The sequence below is a fragment of the Zosterops lateralis genome (assembly GCF_965231275.1).
Source record: "Zosterops lateralis genome assembly, chromosome: 8".
Lineage (NCBI taxonomy): Eukaryota > Metazoa > Chordata > Aves > Passeriformes > Zosteropidae > Zosterops > Zosterops lateralis.
The window spans coordinates 6,196,862-6,217,557 of NC_139768.1; the positions used below are offsets into that span (position 1 = coordinate 6,196,862).

General features: G+C 36.8%; 1 protein-coding gene across 1 annotated transcript in view; it reads right to left on the reverse strand.

The window, feature by feature from the left end:
- LRMDA (leucine rich melanocyte differentiation associated) overlaps nucleotides 1–20,696 on the reverse strand; it is a 599,023-nt gene that overhangs the window by 85,526 nt on the left and 492,801 nt on the right. The window contains 1 exon segment of the mRNA XM_083866301.1: nucleotides 9,835–9,919. Coding sequence (XP_083722427.1) covers nucleotides 9,835–9,919 — 85 coding nt within the window.

Here is a 20,696-nt window from a genome sequence, read left to right on the forward strand (position 1 = left end):
AATCTATTGCATCTTCTTGGCTGTTCATAGTTTGAAAGACACATAGACATTACAGCAAGATGTGCACGCTATAAACACACAAGGGGATAAAATAGTTTCACTGCTGTTATGCAGATGGCTGCCCTTCTGACTGTGGAGGGAATTTCTTCCCTCCCCCATTTTTTAAAGCAGACTTCTACATGTGTTGACTATGTGGGAATTAGTGCTTTTTCAGATGCCACCCACACCCTCTTCATTCAGGCCAGTAACACCAACTACAGGGCAGTGTCATGTAATTATTCCATCCTGTCCTGCTAAAAAGTCTAAACTCTCAGAGAAACACAAAATGGAATAGCCACATTATTTTAATCACGAGAAATATGAAGAACAGGGAACAATATTCAGATCCAGTAGTACTTTCTGTGTGCATGCCATTTTCTCAGTAGAAGGCTCAGCTATTTAAAAACTGAGATGTACAAACGCAAAAATAAAATTCTATGTCTCATGTGCTCAAAGGCCTATATTTGTGCATCTCAAATAGACAGTAGCCCAATAGACAAATTAGTTTTCATAAATAGTGATTTTGATCTGTAAAATATTTTGTGACCATACAGTAATATCATCAGGTGACATCAAGCAGTTTTATCTGCAAAAGTAAGAGCCCCTTGCAAATTTCCTCAAAAATACACATTAAGTGTAACAATGAAAACTCAAATTTTCATTACAGATTCTAATTTTAATGAGAAAACACCATCTTTCACATTTCCAACCTTTGCTACACAGACCCTTAGCATGGGGCAAATGTTTACTGCCTCTGGAATTAAAACATACTAATATGAAAAAAAAAAAAATTCAAATGGAACATGCACCATAAAGATTTTTTTTTTCTTTTTTTTCAACCAATAATATAAAGCTTTATGGTGTCTGTGCACTACAGAACAGTACAGGCTGTATGGAATATATCAACACGTGTCTATATGTTATTAAAAACAGTAAATTCCCATTTAAACAAGGGCTACAATCTGTGCACTAAACACTCATTAATGGTTATGAATCAAAAAAAAAAAAGGAGGGGGCCTTGCAGCAGGTGTGCATATCTATGAATTTCAATACATTATAAAACTGTCTGTAGCCAACAGCTTCACCATTTGGCCTTTCTGAGCTCGAAGACAGGCAATTTTTCATGATTTTACTATTTCTGGCCAAACAAAAAGTTTTTAATTAAATGTACCACATGATTCCAGATGTTTGTTTATTTGTTCCAATGAGGCCATAAAAATGCCTGAATGATAAAATTGGAGGACTCCTGCAAAAACAGGCTAGACTGGAGTGCTAACTAAACATGGGGATCTCTCAGGAGATTGTATTTGCACAGCACTGTTGTGCTTTGAACCCAGTTTCTTTGGAAGAGCTGCAATACTGTGGCTGATGACTGGAATTGTTTATTGTAAAAAATTATAAGGCCAAGTGGCAAATTTACTGGATTTTTTTTTTTAATTGCCAGTTGCATATACACTGCATCATTATCTCTCCAGCATATTCAAAGATTTTAGGTAGGCTTAATGGGTTTGGATCCCAAACTTCCACTTATAGAAGCCAGTGCTTTCTATATATTTTATATTTCTGCCACTTTTTAGTCATCCTGCTTGAGCATTCTTATGGTTTCTTATTGCCAGCACGAAAAAATGAGCTATGTTGTGAAATATCAGGCACTCTCTAGTCTACCAAAAATATGAAGTTATGGCTTTTTTCCTCATTAATCACATTCCCTCTGATGTGACACTTGTATGGGTGACTTGGGCCTAGACTGCTAGTTTTGGCAAGTATGGAAAAAGTTACAATGAAAAACCTCAGAATGACAAAAATATGGAAAATGCTCAGGTCTTCAACAGTCAGATTGGGGACTGTGCACTGTGGAGAAATTAAAGTCTCTATAACATTTGGAAAAAAAATACTGACAATTATGAAAGTCTGCCTGAATTTCAGACTACTAAATCCCATAAGATGTAGAATGGGAATTTTGTGCTCAACATCTGAGATATTTAATAATTTTTTAATCTGAATTTGATTAACCACTTAATTACTCTCTTTTTCTCCTTTAAAAGTTTTCTTGCAGAGGAACACACATATTTCATTCCCACAGAGACATACAGCACACCAGGAAGTGATCCTCTAAGAACTTACTTCTGGTCAGCTCAATCACATCCCTTGGGTTCAGTTTCAAACCACAGAACACAGAGAAGTCTCACAAATTAAAATACGCTGTCATGTAAAACCAAACCTTAACTTTTCTGGCCATCAAGAAAAGACTTTACACAAAACTGCAAGTCACTTTATACATCATCCCCACCTCATTTACCCCAACCTACTTTCACATGACTAGTTGCTCCCATCACTGCAATATACAAAAAGATAACAATATATTTTTATGCTGAAGTTTTAATAATCTACAGTATTCTGATTCAAATCCAACATTCCTTGTATACACAGACAAAAAATTGTTGACCCTGTAAGTGACAAGAATATGAATCCAATGACCCAGAAAATTTATTTCTTGAACCATATTAGTCAAGGTCACACTCAAATCCAACTACAATTTATTCCACATTTGGGAAAGTCATTGTAGAAACATGTAGATGCTGGCAGAAATTATCACTACTGAGTACATGAGGTAAATTGGCCCACAAACAGCACAGCTATTGGTGGCAGTTCTATTCCAGTAAACAGAGAAAATAGACCTCAGGAAAGGCACTACATGAGACCCTCTTTAACCTGTTCTTTCATGACTGCCCAGCGAAAAACCCCTCCAGAGCTGAGTTGCTCGTGTGTGTGGTTATTGGACCACTCAGTTCCATTGAAGAGCAAAACTTGTGATTGTGTGTCAGACCACAAAACCAGGAGAGATGCCTAATGCATTTGAGGACTTGGAAAATACTAACAGAGGTGGGTTTCTGTTACCAGCTAGAAACATTTTACTGGAGTGCACTTCCCTAAGGAAGTGTGCCTTCTAGCATTTCTCCCCACCTACTTTGCTTCACTCATTCCTTCTACCTATTCTTCTCCACACAAAGCAAACATATCAGAAATACTGAGAAAGCAGCAAACTGGAAACCACCTTGGAAGGGAAAAATCATGGTCAGAGCTAAGAAACCAGGTGCACCAGTGAATTAATAGAAATGAGTCAGTAAATTAAAAATTGACCTCAGCTCCAGGTGTAAGGTTTGGGGAGTCTAAGGGCATCAGCAGGAGTCATCCAGCACAGGAATAAGAGAAGCCTGCTCCACCTTCCTCCCAGCTGCACCAGGAACATCTTGAACCAGAATTCTTTAACTTTCTGACATTACCTTCTCACACATCTGGACTACAAAACCCCAATTCACCTCTGATGGATTTTCTTTTTTCTTTCACATCCCCTTAAGTAAAGGGAACTAAGATCAGAAAACAGAATCTTTTCTTAACTCAGTTTTCTCTCACTGATACTCATCTATACCATCACTTTGCTTTCCGTGCTTCTCCCATGTGTCTTGAGCTTCCATTAACATCCATTTTCCAAACTAAAAACCAAGGAACCAGAACCCAGTTTCTCACATCATACAGGCAAACCACATGGGATTTTTTAAAAAAAAATTATTTTGTTTTTAACAGACTCCTTATTTTAGCATTCTCCCAGAGTGTCAAAAGAAGAGGATTTCCACCAACTCTCCTTGAGGCTAAGTCATGACCACATCACATCTCACTGTTGGGACATATTTCCTGGCACTAATAGGAAATGTCACAGCTTATTTTTGAGTGTTTCTCCCTTGGAAAATATGATCTTGTCTGTTCCATGCTATTGAGAACTTTTTTTTGTTTGTTTATTTTAAGGTTATTAATCTCATGATGAGAAGATCCTGGCCTAAGAAGTCTTCAGTCTAGGACATGCCACAACATAATGCAGGTTAAAAATTATGGGATTTTCAAAGGACACTTTCTGTAAAACAACAAAGAAAATATCTCACTATTCACAGCATCTTTCTCTGATACAGAACTCTCACATAGTGCATCTGTTTGCAGTTTTCTCATTAATCTTATTCTTAGTTATTGAACAAATTAAAGCAAATACATCCTATATACAGATATGGATGCACTTGGTTAACTGAATGATAAAGTACTAACCATGGGTTTTTGGGGTTTGGGGTTTTTTGACAGACTACAATGAGCTGCCTTATGCATATACAAGGAAAATCAATTGACAAGCATAAAGTGCAGTTCACACTAAGAAAACGAACTAATTATGATAAGTTGCTACATAAATTGCTTTGCAACTTCCCCAGCAATCAATTTCAAACTCTAAATAAGCCTCTGGGTTGAAAACACAACAAGCACCTAACAACTGTGTCAATAACAACAGCAGAGAGGACTGCAATGACAATATAAACAGGATACTTATCTTTCTGGAAGTAAGTTTTATGCAAACCATAATTTCCTTTTCTTTTATGTCTGTGATTTAGAGACAGCACGGCTTTTCACAATGCATGTGTAAAATAAGAACTTTGTATATTAACATTCATTATTAAGTGGTGCGTGTCAATTTTATAATTTTACTTCAAATATTTTAAAGTATTATGTTAAAACTTTAAACCAAATTCTGGAAGGATTAATAGACATTATTATATAACATACAATAATATATAAATATTTTATGTGTGTGTATATATATATATTCTTAGGTTCATATATAACATAACATAACATTCTTAGGCTCTGTATGAACCTAAGAATATTTATAATATATGAGCAGGGCAAGCAAATTGAGACAGAACATGTAAATCCTTGGAGGATAATCATTTTAACTATACTACTCCCTCTGGCTCTCCAAAATTTCTACTTTTTTCCTTCAACACCAGATTTTGAAAGTAGTAGATGCCCTTTGGCATGTACTAGAGTGTGAATTCCTGCTCAACTGGGTGGCCAAACGCTTGCTGTGCATTCTGTAGTCCACTTTTATCTTGATCTGGCACTTATCTAAACCCCTACAAAGCTACTAGCTGGTTTTCTGTGTGGCAAGCCCTAACAATCCACCAGTAGGAATTCTGTATGAACATACCAGTCACCAGTGAAAATTTACCATGCTGAATACTCTGAGTGCAATAGCACAATATAACAATCACAGAAGGAGGAAACATTGCAAGTTCAGGTGTCTCTCTAACAGATTATATCCCTACATACAATTGTTTGCTTAAGAAGGGGAAAGTTTGGAAAGACCTTCATTCCAAAAGAAACCTTCAGCACAACTCTGCTTGACAAAGAGAAACTGAGAGCAAAAGGAACCTCTCATTTCATTTCTTCAAACAGGCTCTATAAAATTACCTTTAGAAGGTAAATAAGAAGCTTCAAAATATTCTATTCTTGGATTTCAATACAGTTGATGACTTTAAAGATCAGATCATAAAAGAAGAAAACACATCTATCAGTTGACTGAAACATATTGGTAGAACAAATACTAATTTTTCATGTGGGCACTCATCATTCAAACATAGGACAATGCAATGACTGCACAAACCAGAAAACTTGGATAATTCACTGTATGGACACCAAAACAGGACAGTGGATTTGTTCAGAAAGTTTTTACAAGTTATAATAGATTAGAACTATTAAACCTTGGCCTAAATCCAAGCTAAGGTTCTAAAAACTACTTACATAAATACAGGCTTAGTTTTTAATGGAAACTGTTTCTTCTTCCTTTTACCAGTAAGCAATGGGGTAAACTTACCACTGTTTTTTCCCAGAAACAAAAGCACAAGAAAAGGAGGAGTCATCTGTAAATTGTTACTGGAAACCAAATGGCTTTGGAAAATTAATATGTTTTCAAGTAAATCAGGTAATAGACAATCTTACAAAATAACTGTTCATACAAAAGGCATCCAGCACATGTTTTTGTATGAGAAAAACAGATTTTCATGATAGCCATGATTTAGTGATATTGCCTCTGAAGAGATAGAATGATAAATTACTATTTTCCTCATCATCTGGAGAGCACTGTTCTTTTTAGAAGGCAATTTGAGTTTGAATGCTTACACATAAAGGCACATCCTTAGCAAGGATGCCATTAAAAAAACCCCAAATATACCACCTGAGTGGGTCAAAAAGTGAGGGACCTTCTTCCACACATCAGACAAATTATCCTTACAAGTACATTATTATGAGTTTAAAATTTCTTTTTCATCAATGTCGACTATGTTAAGAATTGAAGTTTCTATTTTAAGATATGTACCCAGGTAAAAAATTATCACTAAGGAACAGAAAGGTACCTGGGCCATATATACAAACTGCTAAAAAAATAATTTATGTAAGCCCCAAAATTTTTGGGCCAATTTCTTCAGTAAAAGTTGAATTTACTACAATTTCTGTAGTAAAAGCCACTACATTTCATACTTTTGTGTATTGGGAGCGTGGCCATTTCTATTTAAAAACAACAATAAGTAACTGTTCTGTTTGATTTTTTGTTGTTGTTGTTGTTGTTGTTAAAGGTAGATCTAAAAATGCAGACGGGAATGTGGGGCTTACATATTTTATTTCACCAGAAAAATTTAAAGCTAGAACAATAGAAGCAATGTATATAATATAGAAACAAAAGAAGCACTTAGGAGGCCATGTCTTCAATCTGACTTCTTTTAACTAGGTAAGAGAACTTCACACAAGTAAATTATTGGATTCTAAATCTATATAAAATAAAATAGAAAATCATACTTTAACAAAGACCAAAGAAAGACCCTTAGAAGTTTGAGATCATTGTTTTGGAATCAAAACAAAAATACAGCCAGTATTAAAACTATCACTTTGGGAGCCTTGTTCAACAGAATAGCAATTAGATCACATAAATAATCAAGTCATATTGCTGTCAGATGCCCAAAATCTAAAAAGAAGGCCTGTAGATTTTGCCCTGAAAAAGATGAACAGTGGGACTGAGGCAAGGTTCACCTTAGAAAAGTGGGTCTAAAGAATACTGTAACATAAGGGAAAACAACTTTCCCGAGATGGAGAAAAATTCTCTAAAGCATAAAAACCTGATGCAATTTTTATTTCTCTCTTCGTGTACTTACATGCTCAAGCATCATAACACTCAATATAATATTTGCAGCGAGCATTCCATGCTGACATCACACTGTCATAGGCAGTTTCTCTGGGCTTTGAAAGGGAGAGTGAGATTTTCACCATCCCTGAAATTGTCTGTACAAAACATGGAGTCAACCTAAAGGACCAGATCCTGACTGGAAATTATATACTGCATGCAGGAACACAAAAGCTGTGAGACACATGGTGCAACCCACACATAATTATATGTTTGTGTTCTCCCTGTAAAAAATCATAGCTAAACAGAGTGAGAAATGTCCAAGTGAAACTGTACCGATCAAATACATCCAGCTTGCTCCTGCTCCCCCTCCCAGTCCCCCAAAAATCAGTCTACAGCTGTACCAAACCGTTTGCCAGACTTCAGGATTCTGGTAAACAAGTTTCTCCAGGGAGAAATAACACTCACAAACTTAGAGCATTCTTCATTCCAGTATGCATTGAAAACCTCCAATATTTACATATGCAACAGCTGATTCAATTCTACTTTTACAACACTGCAAGCATGCCATGAAGAAAAAAATTGGAGATATTCAGAACCTAGAATAGCATGCTTAAGTATTTCATTCCTTCCTTGGAGATTTTTCTATTGACTGCAATTAATCTTTTATGGGCTTGTGAACTTCGAAATTTTTCTTTGTATAAAAGAAGTTGATTGAGGTAATGGGCCTTGCCAGCAGGTTGTTCTAAGCCTGGAATTGGTTCTGCCAACACCTGGATTTTTGGAAAGTGTCCTTATTTTTTTCCTTGTGAATATGTGTATGTATATACACAAATACACAAATATATATCAACTTATCAAATCATGTTAACAATGTCTCTTTAAGGATCAATTTTACCCTTTCTTTGGACAACACTCTCTTCTCCATTCACTTTATTTATAACTGTGCTTAATCACAAGGAAATGTGCAGCATATTTAGCATGCAGAGCAGAATATTTCTGGGAAGAGTAAAGATAGAAGTAATAAAAATTATGTGAACTGCCAAGGGTAGAAAGTTGGTGGTTTGGGCAATATAATTTTCCCCTTTCATGGCAAGGGGGGCAGGCATTCTGAAACCCTGGTGAGGACAGTGGGCACTTAGAACTTGGCAAGCTCCTGCTCTGAACAAACACCTGCTGGACATATCTGCAGCACCTACTGCAGCCACACAACTGCTGTATTGCAAGAGGAGTCAATCAATAATGCAGGCACACAGCTTTTGATGCTCAACACTACTGGCATTTCTTTTGTCAAGTCAGATAACAAAATCAGCCATGAAGCCACACTTCCAATACACTATCACCTAAATAAAAAATCTGAGGATATCTGGCTTTTAAGGGTACTTTTAAAGTATTTTTATAGAACTTAGGCGTTTTTCAAGATTCTGTCATTCTATTTATTGTGTTAGTAGACCCTAGCCATTTAATCCAACACCAGACATCCAGCCTCAAAGGCAACATGCTTATCTGAAAATCAAAGCTACTTATCTTGGGAATGGAGGGTGGAGAGGAAGGGCACTGGGTTGTGGGGGGTTTTTGGGGGGGGCAGAATTTTTTTTTAATCTCTGAAGTCCAGCTGTGTGCTCAAATTCAGGATTTTGGTTGGTCCTTTCTCTTTAAAAATATCAGTTTTTACACGAGCTCAGTGCCAGAATACAAGGCACTCACAGCCCTTCTGGCACATCTGATTTCCAGTGCACCACAGCAATCTACACCAGGGCCAGGATGTAGCTCCATCCTCATCCTCAGCTCTAGCACAGCAACAGTGATACAGGCTGCAAGATTAAGTTCCAACCCTTTCCTCATCCTTCACACCTGAATCACAGATCCTCCTTCAGGTGCATTACCTGCCTGATTCTTTCAGGAGGTTTCAAATAATGTGGAGTTCTACTAAAGCTGCTTCCATCCTCTGTAGTGCTGCAGAATTTGAACACACATTAAAATCAGTTTATCATCAATTCATAAGTATAAGGCTGACTTTGATCCTGGTATCCTAAACAAAACCTTTCTCTACACAAATGGTTTACAAGATCAATATAGAATCAATGGGTAACGTGGGAAATAAATAAAAGGATTGTTGCTCTGGTTTCAAGCTGAAAAAGTCCTGCAAGCTTTACCAATTTCTCTCTTTTGATAAAAGTTAAAAAGCTTGGAATGCACCCTTTCTGACTGCTTCAGCTTGTCACCTGTTCCCTGAATTTTTTGTTTCATAGGTATGCAGAAGGAATTTGTGAATTTGCCCAAGGTGTTTTTTTAAGTTCTAAGGATGGATGAAAAAGGAAATTGAACACTGATCCACGTTTAATGTTGAAAAATGTTGAAAAAATCCTTTCTTATTGCAAAGAAAATGTGTTAACATTTCAAAATTATAGTCCTAAATTTCTAAACTGCCAAAAAGCTCTCACTTTAAAAATACTAGAAAGTTTACAAATTCTCTCAAAATTACCAATGCTGCATGTAATCATCTACTTAGCAATGTTTAAGCACTCTAATCTCTTCACATTTTTCTCTCTTTCACACGCACACACAAAAATCACTGAGCGTTATTATCCATAGATTTATTTGCTTTCCCTGTAGACTACCTGTAAATCCTATTTAATATGAGCAAAAATCTGTAGTCTTGACAGGTATGGTTTTCCCATACAGTGCTTGAAAGGCTTGGTGATCTCTGTAAAGTGAAATGCAGCAGTAACTAATGCAGGGAAGGCCTTAGAGCAAAGCTTAGCACCTTGCAGCAGTTCACACCAATAAAACGTGGCTCGTACCTCTGTGGTTGGTGAGGTCTCTGGATCCAGGAGGCAGAGGTGTGTAGTGCATCTCTGGAGAGGCAGAGGCAGCAGCACTGGAGGCCTGTGTGACAAAACAAACACTCTCAGAGCTCTGAGTGGGGAGGTCAGGGAGGAGGCAGAGCGGATGCACCTGCAGGATGAGCGCTGTGATGTGGTTACAGGTGCATGGAGACATCAGCCATGAAGGATTAATTTGTTTTTGTTAAGGCTGCTTGCCATTCCTCAAGGTTGCTCTACTCACAAGAGTTTACACAACGACATTATGTATCATTACTAAAAGAATATTGTCCTGCAGCTGACAGCTTAAAAAAAAAAATTACCACCTTTGCCAGGAAATATTTAGGCCATGTTAAAAATGTTTCTATTGGTGAAACAGATTAATATTTACCTAAAAGAAGCTGAGTGATTCCATGGGAAAGTAAGGAGATAGAAAATAGAAAGTTAGGCTAAGATACTGTACTTTTCAGATCTAAAGAAAAAAAGCCAAATGTTTTTTCTCATCCACTGCCCTGTGAGCTAAATGAAGGGCTCTATTAAAAATTAGAGTGCCTGTAACAAAAAAAAAAAAAAAAAGTGTACAAGTATATAGAATTTTTAACAATAAACACTTAAAACCCACACCAGAAGTCTAATAAAAGAAGTAAGTACCCAAGAGGACTTGCTCAGAACCCTTAAAAGCAAAATGTTAAGGGAGAAGAATTCCAAATCTTCCTCCATAATAAGTCTCAAGATCCTATGATTCCAATTTTAAAAGATTAGACTGAAGAGCTACAGTTTACAATAAACTAACCATCATTCCATTGGATGTTTCAGTTGAAGGAAAGACATACTTTACAAACATAAAGCTAAAACAAGCCACATTTACCATCTTGCTTTTTAGTTACAGAACATCAGTGTTGCATCGTTAGGAAAAGATACGAAAATAAAAGATTGTGTTGGTGAATATGAATGATTGCCAGTTTTTAAAGTTCAGTTTAACTTAGACAGATTGGTGACACAGTAGTGACATGTCCAGTTTCAGATACAGAGTTTGCTCTGGAGTATTTACATCCCACCCATTTCAACTGACATAAAAAGATGATGTGTTTAAATAGAAAGACACAAAGGACAGCATTCACTGAAAGTTACATGATAATTTCTAATAGAAAAAATAAAGCAAATAAAGAGAAAAAGGGAGTCTTGAGAAAATAATTGCTATCTTCTGTGCAGTTTGTTCCCTAATGATATATTGACTTCTAAGCTGTAAAAGTCAATCAAAGGAATCCACCTCAATCTTCCTGACTTTATAATTGAACATATCCTCAAAATTTATGAACCCTCAGCTCTCCAATGTCTGGCTCATATAAAAGTATGAAATAGGGCTCCAGTGTTTTGGAGAAGGAAAAAGTATAAATACTGATTCAATTTTTAATTACCAGACCAAACCCGAGAACAGTAATCAGAAATCTCTAAGAATGAAATTTAATCATGGTAATAGTTTGTTAAAGGCTTCCTTGTTGTAGCTGTTGGACTCCTAAATGACAGTATATAACAAGTTAGGAGGTGACTGACTAGATTAGCACACTAAGCTTTTGGTTTTGAAGACCAGCCATCAATTTTTATGTCAGACCATAGTTATAATCCCATTTTTGTCCCTAGAAAAAATCAGGTCACTACATGAAGATGCATCAAAACAAACATCTTAACAGAACTTAACTGAGACAAGTTTGCCTAAACAGCAAGGATGCTACTTACTGGAAAGGAATAAAAATAGAGAATATCCTGCCTCTGTTGACTCACCAGTGATAATAAACCCTTTTCAGGGAACCTCTTGTTCAGAGACATATTGCTACAGACATAACTCTCACCTTCAGCCAGAATGAATAATACCTTGATTTTGGTGAACTGCAAACCTGCAGCTCAATCTGCTCCAGACTATGAATTATTGGAAATCTCTCTGATGACCAATATGAGCCAAGGGCACATAACATGTCAGAGGGAGAGATAGAAACCCCTTACACCCAGCTATGTGATATTTGAAACTAATTCCAAGAACAGGCATCTGTTCACAGCTACACGTTTCCCTTGGGTCAAGTAGTTTTGGGTAAGAAAAGGAGAATAACGTCACTATTTAACATCAGACTTCATCCCTGTAAATCACTCAAAAAACTAGAAGAATAAGTGGTCTCATACTGTACACTCTAGATGTTATCTGCTTATTCAAGTGTACTTATTTGGGACTCTGATAATAGTGAAGGTTTCTCTTTGGTACTTTTAATCTCAATTTAGACTGTTGACAGCTTGATGATAGCTTTTCCTAAAATTACTGGAAGAGACTTTGCCATTTCAGCAATATACCACTGAGTGAGCAAAATTCAAGAGCTTCTAAAAAGGATATTGGAGTGAAGGGGCAATTTAGCTTTATTTCCAATCTTTGGAAATGCAAGAACAGAAGGGTTTGTTTATTGGTGTTTTTCTGTTATTTTATGTACAGTATATAATTCCCTGTCAAATATAGAACAGTTTTCATTACCTTTGAGCTCAGCATTCAGTTAGAGCAACTTTAATTCTATGGAATATCATCCAGGGTTAGGACTGTTTTGCACAAACACTGGCTCAAGTTCCAAATCATATTTCTGATTAAGCTGGTGCACCAGCAGAAGGACAACTATTTGTTTTCCCTACCACACACTGACATTTGGCCCTAAGCTATCTTCCAAAGAGATTTGTATAGATTGCATTACTCTTCATATTCACAGGAATATTGTGACAGTGACAGCATTGACATGTGACAGTTATGTCTTCAAGTATTGGTGACATATGCATCAGAAGTTCCTCTTGCAGTGGAAAGCAACTATACATACAGGTAGCTTTGAGGAAAGCTGTTAAAACTAGTTGGTAGCTTCAATTTTATAGAACAGGTCATAGAGTAACTCAGTATAGAAATTCTAATGGTGTTATTATAAAAGAAGCTTGTAGTTTTGCAAAGCTTGAAGTCATCCAAGCTTTGCAGTCTATCATAGTACATGGTTTAAGACTTACAAGACAAATAAAGTCAGACTACTCACAGTCCCCCAAACACTTGCTAAACTGAGGTACTGCTCTTCATAATAACCTGTGTATTTTTGTCCAAAGTGCTGCATTTGATACTATAAATGGACTGTAAAAAGAGTACCAGATTTGCGAAGCATGTTCATTAAAATTACAGACATTGTAGAAGGTGAAGCAGAAAAAAAAAAAAAAAAAAAAAAAAAAAACAACACCATAACACAACATCAAAAACTAAATTTGAGGGCAACAATACACCAAATCTTTAACTAGTCAATCCTAGGGAATGGTCAGGTAAGAACAACTTTATTTGCAATGTATTTGCTTTTCTATGAACTTAGAAACCATACAGCCAGTTAAAATAAATAAATAAATAAATAGATAAATAGATAAATAAATAAACGAAAGGGATGAAGTGTGAAAGAAGGGATAAAGAGACTAGAAAATATGCAAAAGCAGGCCTGAGTGGAGCACTCCATATGGCAGAGTACAACCCGTCTGGCTCTCCTCTCCCCAGCTGGGAGCTCAGTCAGAGGGTTCAATGGGCTGGCTGGAGTTTGTCACCCACCTCAACACACTGGGCAGTTCTGGAAAACCAAGAGGTGGCACAGCATCCCTACCAGGAAAGGAGGCTGCTCTTGATGGGATTTCCCAATTTCCTTGCTCCACAGCCAGGCAGACAGAGTCATGAGTTAGCAGTTGTCTTTGCTAAACCTCCAGCATAAATTAGGGTTGCTTTAATGAACAGGGACAAAAATAACCGATTTAGAAGAAAATTGTCAGCCACACAACAACAACTAGCTCTGAAGAGTGGAGGAATCTAATTAGACTAAACAGAAGAAAAAGCAAATTTGTTTAATCCCTGAATTCCACTTTTCAAGGAATAAAAAATGCAATACTTGGATGGTATTAGTAAGGGAACATCATGTGTAGTATCAGGACATACTGTACATCTGCTGCATCAAAACAAATTTGTAGAGACCAATGATTCAAAAATAAAAATGCTGTGCTATTTTTGGCAACCATACAAGTTCCTTCAAATATTTCAGCTGTTGCATGAAGTAAAGGGGGAACTCAGACAAGCCAATCCTCTTTGAATCATGGTTTGAGAAAGTAAAATTTAAATGACTCTGCTATCCAAATTATATCTCTCCACTAGATATTTCATTTTTATATTTCTAAACACAGGAGTAAACAAAAAACCCCACTTCAGAACTTTCAAATCTAATCAATAATACAAGTGTTTCAGCCATACTCAAGAATACGACTTTGACCTTAGCAAATATTCATTCCAGATATTTTAGCAGCTTATTTTCAGACGTGATGCTACTGATACAGTAGCCAAATTAGGACAGTACTATTACAGTAGCATTAGGACAACAAGGAGAACAGTGCTCTTATATTTTGGTTGGTCTTCCAATTTCAGTAACCTTTAAGAAGAAAGGAAAGAGAATTTTTCTCATTTAACAGAAGTAGTGGAGCTTAAGATTCAAAGCATTTCAGATTCAAAGCATTCCCTTATTCTCTTATAAGAGAGATTATCACTTCTCACTTGAATTTACCTTTTGGTTTTTACTTAATGTTAAATTGCAAGGTTGAAAGCAGGGATCAAAAATGCAAATGAACATCAGATAATTCTTATGCATTTAGGCTTAATTGAGTGTAATCGATATGTCTGGTGTGCAGCCAAATTCAACTATTGTGAAAAGTACCTAATGTATGGACATTATTTTTGGACTACTGAATGCCAGAATATAATGAGCTGGCATTCAGCTTTGGTGAATCAGCCCTTGAATTTTCATCTAAGAGCAGTTTTGAATTATTACTGAAGATAAGGTGTAAATGTGCAAGGGAATTTTATCCATGTTTCTCCCATGAATCATAAATGAGGAAAAAAATTACAGTCTAAATTGCACTTAAAAGGAATAAAGTCTTTTCATGTCATACATGATTTATCAAAATGATCTCATTTTAAGAGTACTGTGGTGTATCTTGATTAATAACATTAGTAAGCATGATGAATGGCCTTTTTAATGGTAACACAGAATTTATTGGCAAAATCCCTACTCCTACCAAAAGGGGTGGGAAGTAAAACACGCAGCAGTTAGTAACTTGCAGAAACAGCTTAAGTAAACACTCTGCTATGTATTTTGCATTTACATATCCTTGAAAATCCTTAATTTGAGTTTATTCTCACACTCATTTGGAAACAAGTTACAGGTATCACCTAAGGGGTCAGCTCTAACCACTACAAAAGTCCCTTTGCAGTTCTCTGCAAAATAAGCTGAACTCTGCATGTACTGTAAGAGAATGTAGTGTATTAAGGTCTTTCAAGAACATTGGTCCCATCCCCTTATGACCTTTTTCAATATCCTCTTCATTTTGCCTTAATATCCTAAATGCTTCCCTTCTTCCATTACTCCATCTTACCCTCCCCCCCTCCTCCCTTTTTAAGCCTGCTCCAGCCTGCCCTAACTAATTTCCTTTTGGGCTGACAGATCAGAGGCCTTCCTACCACTGTTCCTTTTAGACCTGTGAAGCCCTCCTCGTAATCCTGCTGCTTGTCCACAATTAATCTTCCCAGTTGCCACATTATTAACACTACCACCCACAGACAGAGGATGCCTGAGCACGGCTGGACACTCGCTCCCCACTGGAGCATCAAAGTTGTCAATCACACACTAGTCAGAAAGTTGCCTGCTGTCAACATCAGAGGATTTCATACTCTCCTACCCGCTGATCAAACATTTTTCTTCAGAAGATTAATTCCAAGTCCCCACCCATTTCCTCCCATATCCTCTTTCCCTTTTAGGTTTACTCAATGATCCATCTTCTGTATGGAAAAGGAAGCAGTATATAATAGAAATCCTTTCAAAACAAAAGTTCAGCAAAACTAAATTTAAATCCCAGCTGTTATCAACCTCTTCCCCCCCGTGCAAGTTAAACACCTTAAAGAGCTTGGATTAGACCTAGTCACAAATGCCTTTCTTTGATCAAAGGCTCCAAGACTTTACACAAATATAATCACAAGGCAACGACTGCATCTAAGGAGCCTGAATTGATTTGTTCTACTGTAACATACAGCACACAAAAACACCCGTTAGGCTTTTTGACTACCAAGACCATTCTTTTTCAACTTATATCACTCAAAAGCCAAGAATTTCAGCATCTTCTTAATATTTTTTCGAGGTCATTAGATAAAAAGTGAACTTCTTGCACAGTATTTGCCTTCTCTTTTTAAAAAGTGCATTTCAGCTGCTTACACTTAAAAGCAGAAGAATGCAAGAGATTCTTCTGCTCAGGTTCAGTTTAATGAGTTGAAGGGAAGTCATTATTACCACATCTACCCAGGCATATGCCACATTCGAATATATTCATTTTTTACAAATTAAAGCTTACTGCTCAAGTGGCTCAGTCTCTCTCATTACAGCAGTTAACAGAATCTGTCCCTAAAGGAGCACTTTAACATGCTAGCCACACAACAGTGAATGAAAGCAATACCCATTAATATAATCCAGCAAACAATCTATCCACTGTAAAATATAAAGGTTTTAGGTTTAAAATAAGAAAAAAATTAGTTTCAAACCACACTACAAAATAAATTCAAAGTTACTCAATCATACTCATCCCTAAAATAGATTTCTTAATGTTTTCTCATCTCTCAGGTTGGTACTAATGAAAATCAAGAACTCAACAAAAGGCCCCCAGAAGTATAAAACACTAGAGAAAAATCTGCTGGCCTTGAATCCTAATCTGAGATTGGGAAAGTAAATACAAACAATTATTATATGGTCTACCTTACTTCTGTCAGCATCTTTACCTCCATATTCTGAGAACACACATGCTACCTTCTTTTCATTTACACTATGGGCTCACTAGGAAAATAAAGCTTAAGGACCAAGCAAATGACAAACAAGCCTGTCATATCCCAAAACAACAAAACTCTGCAATTCTCTGTTGCTAGAGAATTCTGAGTTGTCATAGAAAACTATTCTTTGAAGTTCCTCCTGAAGTGAACCACAAATGAATTTTGAGGTGCTAGGAGATGCTAACCTTTTTCTAAGTCCCCACCTCACCAATATTGAAACATGACATTTATAGAATTTCACTCACTGTCCAACAGCTCTGAAGGAGTGAAAGAGAAATATGGAGTTCTTAGAGATTACAGCATCAACAGAAGGTGCCAAAAGCATAGGTAGGACAATGTGAAGGGAACTACACTGACAATGTATTAGATTCCAAGTTTCCTTCAGTCACTCCCTGCAATATCTTTCAACCAATTACATCACAGCTACAAAACATAGCAGTGGTGGAATAATTGCCAGGATTCCTGCTATGCTATGGCATAGCAACACTGCATACAAACACTGATGCAGAACTCAAATACACATTACACATGACACTGTAACTCCTTACTTTTTATAGCCCTTTATTTTGAAATAAGGTAACTCAGAACTTCTCCACCTCCTTTTGCCAATCTGATATGCACAGATTCTTCAAAAGCAAAGACAAAATCATCAAGCTAAGTTGCTTCCTTAGACAGGAACTTCCAAGACTGTTGCATAACTTAAATTAGTAATGTAATATCATCACTTGCAAGCACATTCAATGATAATCAGAGGAATGCAGAACAGTGTATACATTTCACAGGCCTGGTATAATTGTTTGCAATACTAGAGAACTTATTTTGCTTTGCTATTCATTCTGATACCTGCTGCTTGCCTTAGGTTTTTTTAGGAAGCATGGAAAACATTGCAAAAAAATGAAAGCTGTCTCCTAAAAAGCATAAGGTAACAGTACTTTAATGACTGTTGCTAAGTTGTGCTGACCTCCTTACTTAACAGGTGCAGGAATTAAGAAATTGGAAGGTTAAAAATGCTTTCAAGGCATCTCCATTTTGTCATGGGGGAATAGAACTGAACTGCAGTTCAAACCTCTTGTCACTCTATTCAGTCAGCAGAAGGGGGTGCTGCAGTGTAACCTATTTAAAATGCAAATAGAGTAACTTTTGTAAGAGCAGATTAAAACTAGCATTTTATTCACTTGGCATACCCACAGCATACTGAATGCTGGAATCAGACTTGTCACTGCACACCGCGGGTTATTAATAGAGCTCAGAATGGTGTTGCTAAATGTGCAAGTTAAAAGCAAATAAACAAAAATGGATTTATCTATGGTATTTGTTCTCCTGGAGAATTCAGCAAGGCCTGCCTCATGCTGCATACTTGTTTATCCAAGATCACTGAGGCTCAATTTCGTTGCCTTTTTTTTTCTTTTTTTCTTTAATTATTTGATTGACAGCCATTTACCACAGCCATTCTGGGATATGTGATCTATAACACTAATATTATAAAGAAAACCACTTCTTTTTTTTCAATCTGGACAAATATATACATATACAGGAAAGACTCTATAGTGCACAACTGCTGCTCTCTAATAGGCCTTTCTGGGCTCTCGTGAGCTACCACCACATGAAAAAAAAACAAAGTTAAAGGGTTCAGCAGAACCAAATCAACACATTGTGCTATGGCTTTACACTTCATCTTCCTACAATGTCAGGTGTCAGGGCAGGCAAATGGGTTTCCCTTCTATATTCAAGCCAATTCCTCTGTTCTTCATCTTGATCTCTCAGAGATTCATCAAAAATGCGATTTAATTACATCTCCTCCCCTCCTCCCCCTCCCAAAAAGAGTGTAAACATGACTCCTTTTTATCTCCTGATACATCTGGACAAGTAGACAATGTGCTAAAACAAAATAAATCTGCCCTGACAGTCACATCAAAGGGTTCAGCTAGGGGCTTGCAGCTACTTAAGGCACAGGAATGTTGTTGCTAAGCATCGCTCTACAACCTATCAGTCCCTTAAAGAAGAGCTTTTTTCTTTCAGAGGGAGATGAGGAAAGCTGGAGAGTGGGAACCAGACTGCAAAGGGAGATTGGGGATTTTGGAGGATTTTAAAGCTTAAAGTGAATTGTGTGAAGAAAAGGGGGTTTGTTTTGTTTTGTTTTGCCTCTTGACATACAGTCCACATTTGGGGGGGAAGGAAAGTAGGGAAGGAAGGAGGGGTTAAAGCTTGTTGATGAAACATCTTGCGAATTATCCCTTTGGATAAAACCAAGAAAAGTCTTTGATATCCTTTTTCAAATCCCTGTACTTATTGTAGATCTGAAACAGAAAGATTATGACCAAAAGCAATAGGGCCGGGATACCAGGCCTGTTAAAAATAAATTGTGAAATGCATCCCATGCCCTGCTTTACTGTCAAGCATTTGACAAATATGTGCACGTTCCTGACGAGGTGAAGCCCAGCACAATGCCCATACCCAATAAACATGCTCTACAGAGAAAGGAAACTTTTGATACATATGCACATAGCACAATTTGATGCTCAATTTACTAGTGAAAACTGTTCCCTTTAGGGAGAAGGTTCACTGAAATCTTCAGTCTTCCACACCGTGCCCTGCCGGACTTGATTTGCATGTTTAGTGCTTAAACCTCCAAAGGAAGGTGAAACCATCCTAAACCAGACCTTAGGACTCTATTCATTCAGGGCACAGCCACAATTAAATGGACAGCTGAAAATTCAAATTATGCTGCCTCTCAAAGATGTAGAAACATTTCCAAGGCCGACAGACAATCCAGCCTGGAAAGCATAAAAGACTCAGTTTCAAAGCTTAATTATCCTGAAGGTAAGCTAAGAAAACCAGTGGTTTGGTTACAGCAACACTAAGGTGTTAACACACTTTTGGCTTTTAAAAACAGCTTTAAAAAAATCCTCTTTCCTTTTTAAAAATTAAACAAAGAAAACACGAAATGGACTCATTCTACATGCAGGGTAACTATCAAGAACATGAACAATTACTGAGCCCATGATATTACACAAATAAATAACACTTAGCATTATCTTCAGCACAACCATATTTATTAAACAGTGACTGAGGGCAGCAGTAACCATTTTTATTGTCCCATACAGCTCTTATTTTCTAATTAAACAGAAGGTTATTTCCACTGCCAATGCAGCCATTTATCTTATTTGAGTGTTACATAATATTTTTTGCCAGCCAAGCCTGACTATAAAGTGTTCTGTGTGGTGAACTGTGGCCCAACTTGCTTTCCTGTTTGGTAATCATAGAAATGGGCCATTTCGTGCTGTGTTAATAAATAAACTTTTTGCAATTTCTCCTAAAACATGATAAAGCTTATACTTTGTCCTTCCCTCTAGCTTCAATACAAGGGCAATGAGCTGTATTATTAAAGATATAGGTCAAGCAAACCTGATGATTTCAATCCTGTGGGGTGCTTTAGAAACTATTGTCATATTACTGAGATCATTCTGCTGTTCCTAATTATTCCTCTTGGTTGCCTCACATTTCAAGTGATTTCTCTCACACTTATGTCAAAATTTATAAGCTACTCCCTGTAACAACACTACATTATTTCCTCACTTGTTAGGGTAATATAGGACAGAAACTAGGAGAATGCTTTAATCTAGCTGACAAGGATAATGTAGTCTAGAAATGTAATAAACTTTGCATTCTACTACAAAGTTGTGGGTTTTCTCCCTACCATGAAACATTTCATATAGATAGACATCTTAGAAAAACTAATTGCTACAATAACTTGCATATCCTCTTATCTGAGTTGCTTTTATCAGGAAAAATGTATCAGCATTAAAGCGTTCACTCCAATAGCTTGTGCATTCTCCTTATTCCTGTAATTGCTATTCTGCAACATTCTGTTGACTGTACTGTAAAACTACATGCTGCTCAAGGAAACCTATTTCCAAGAAATCTGTGCATCACCCTAACAGTG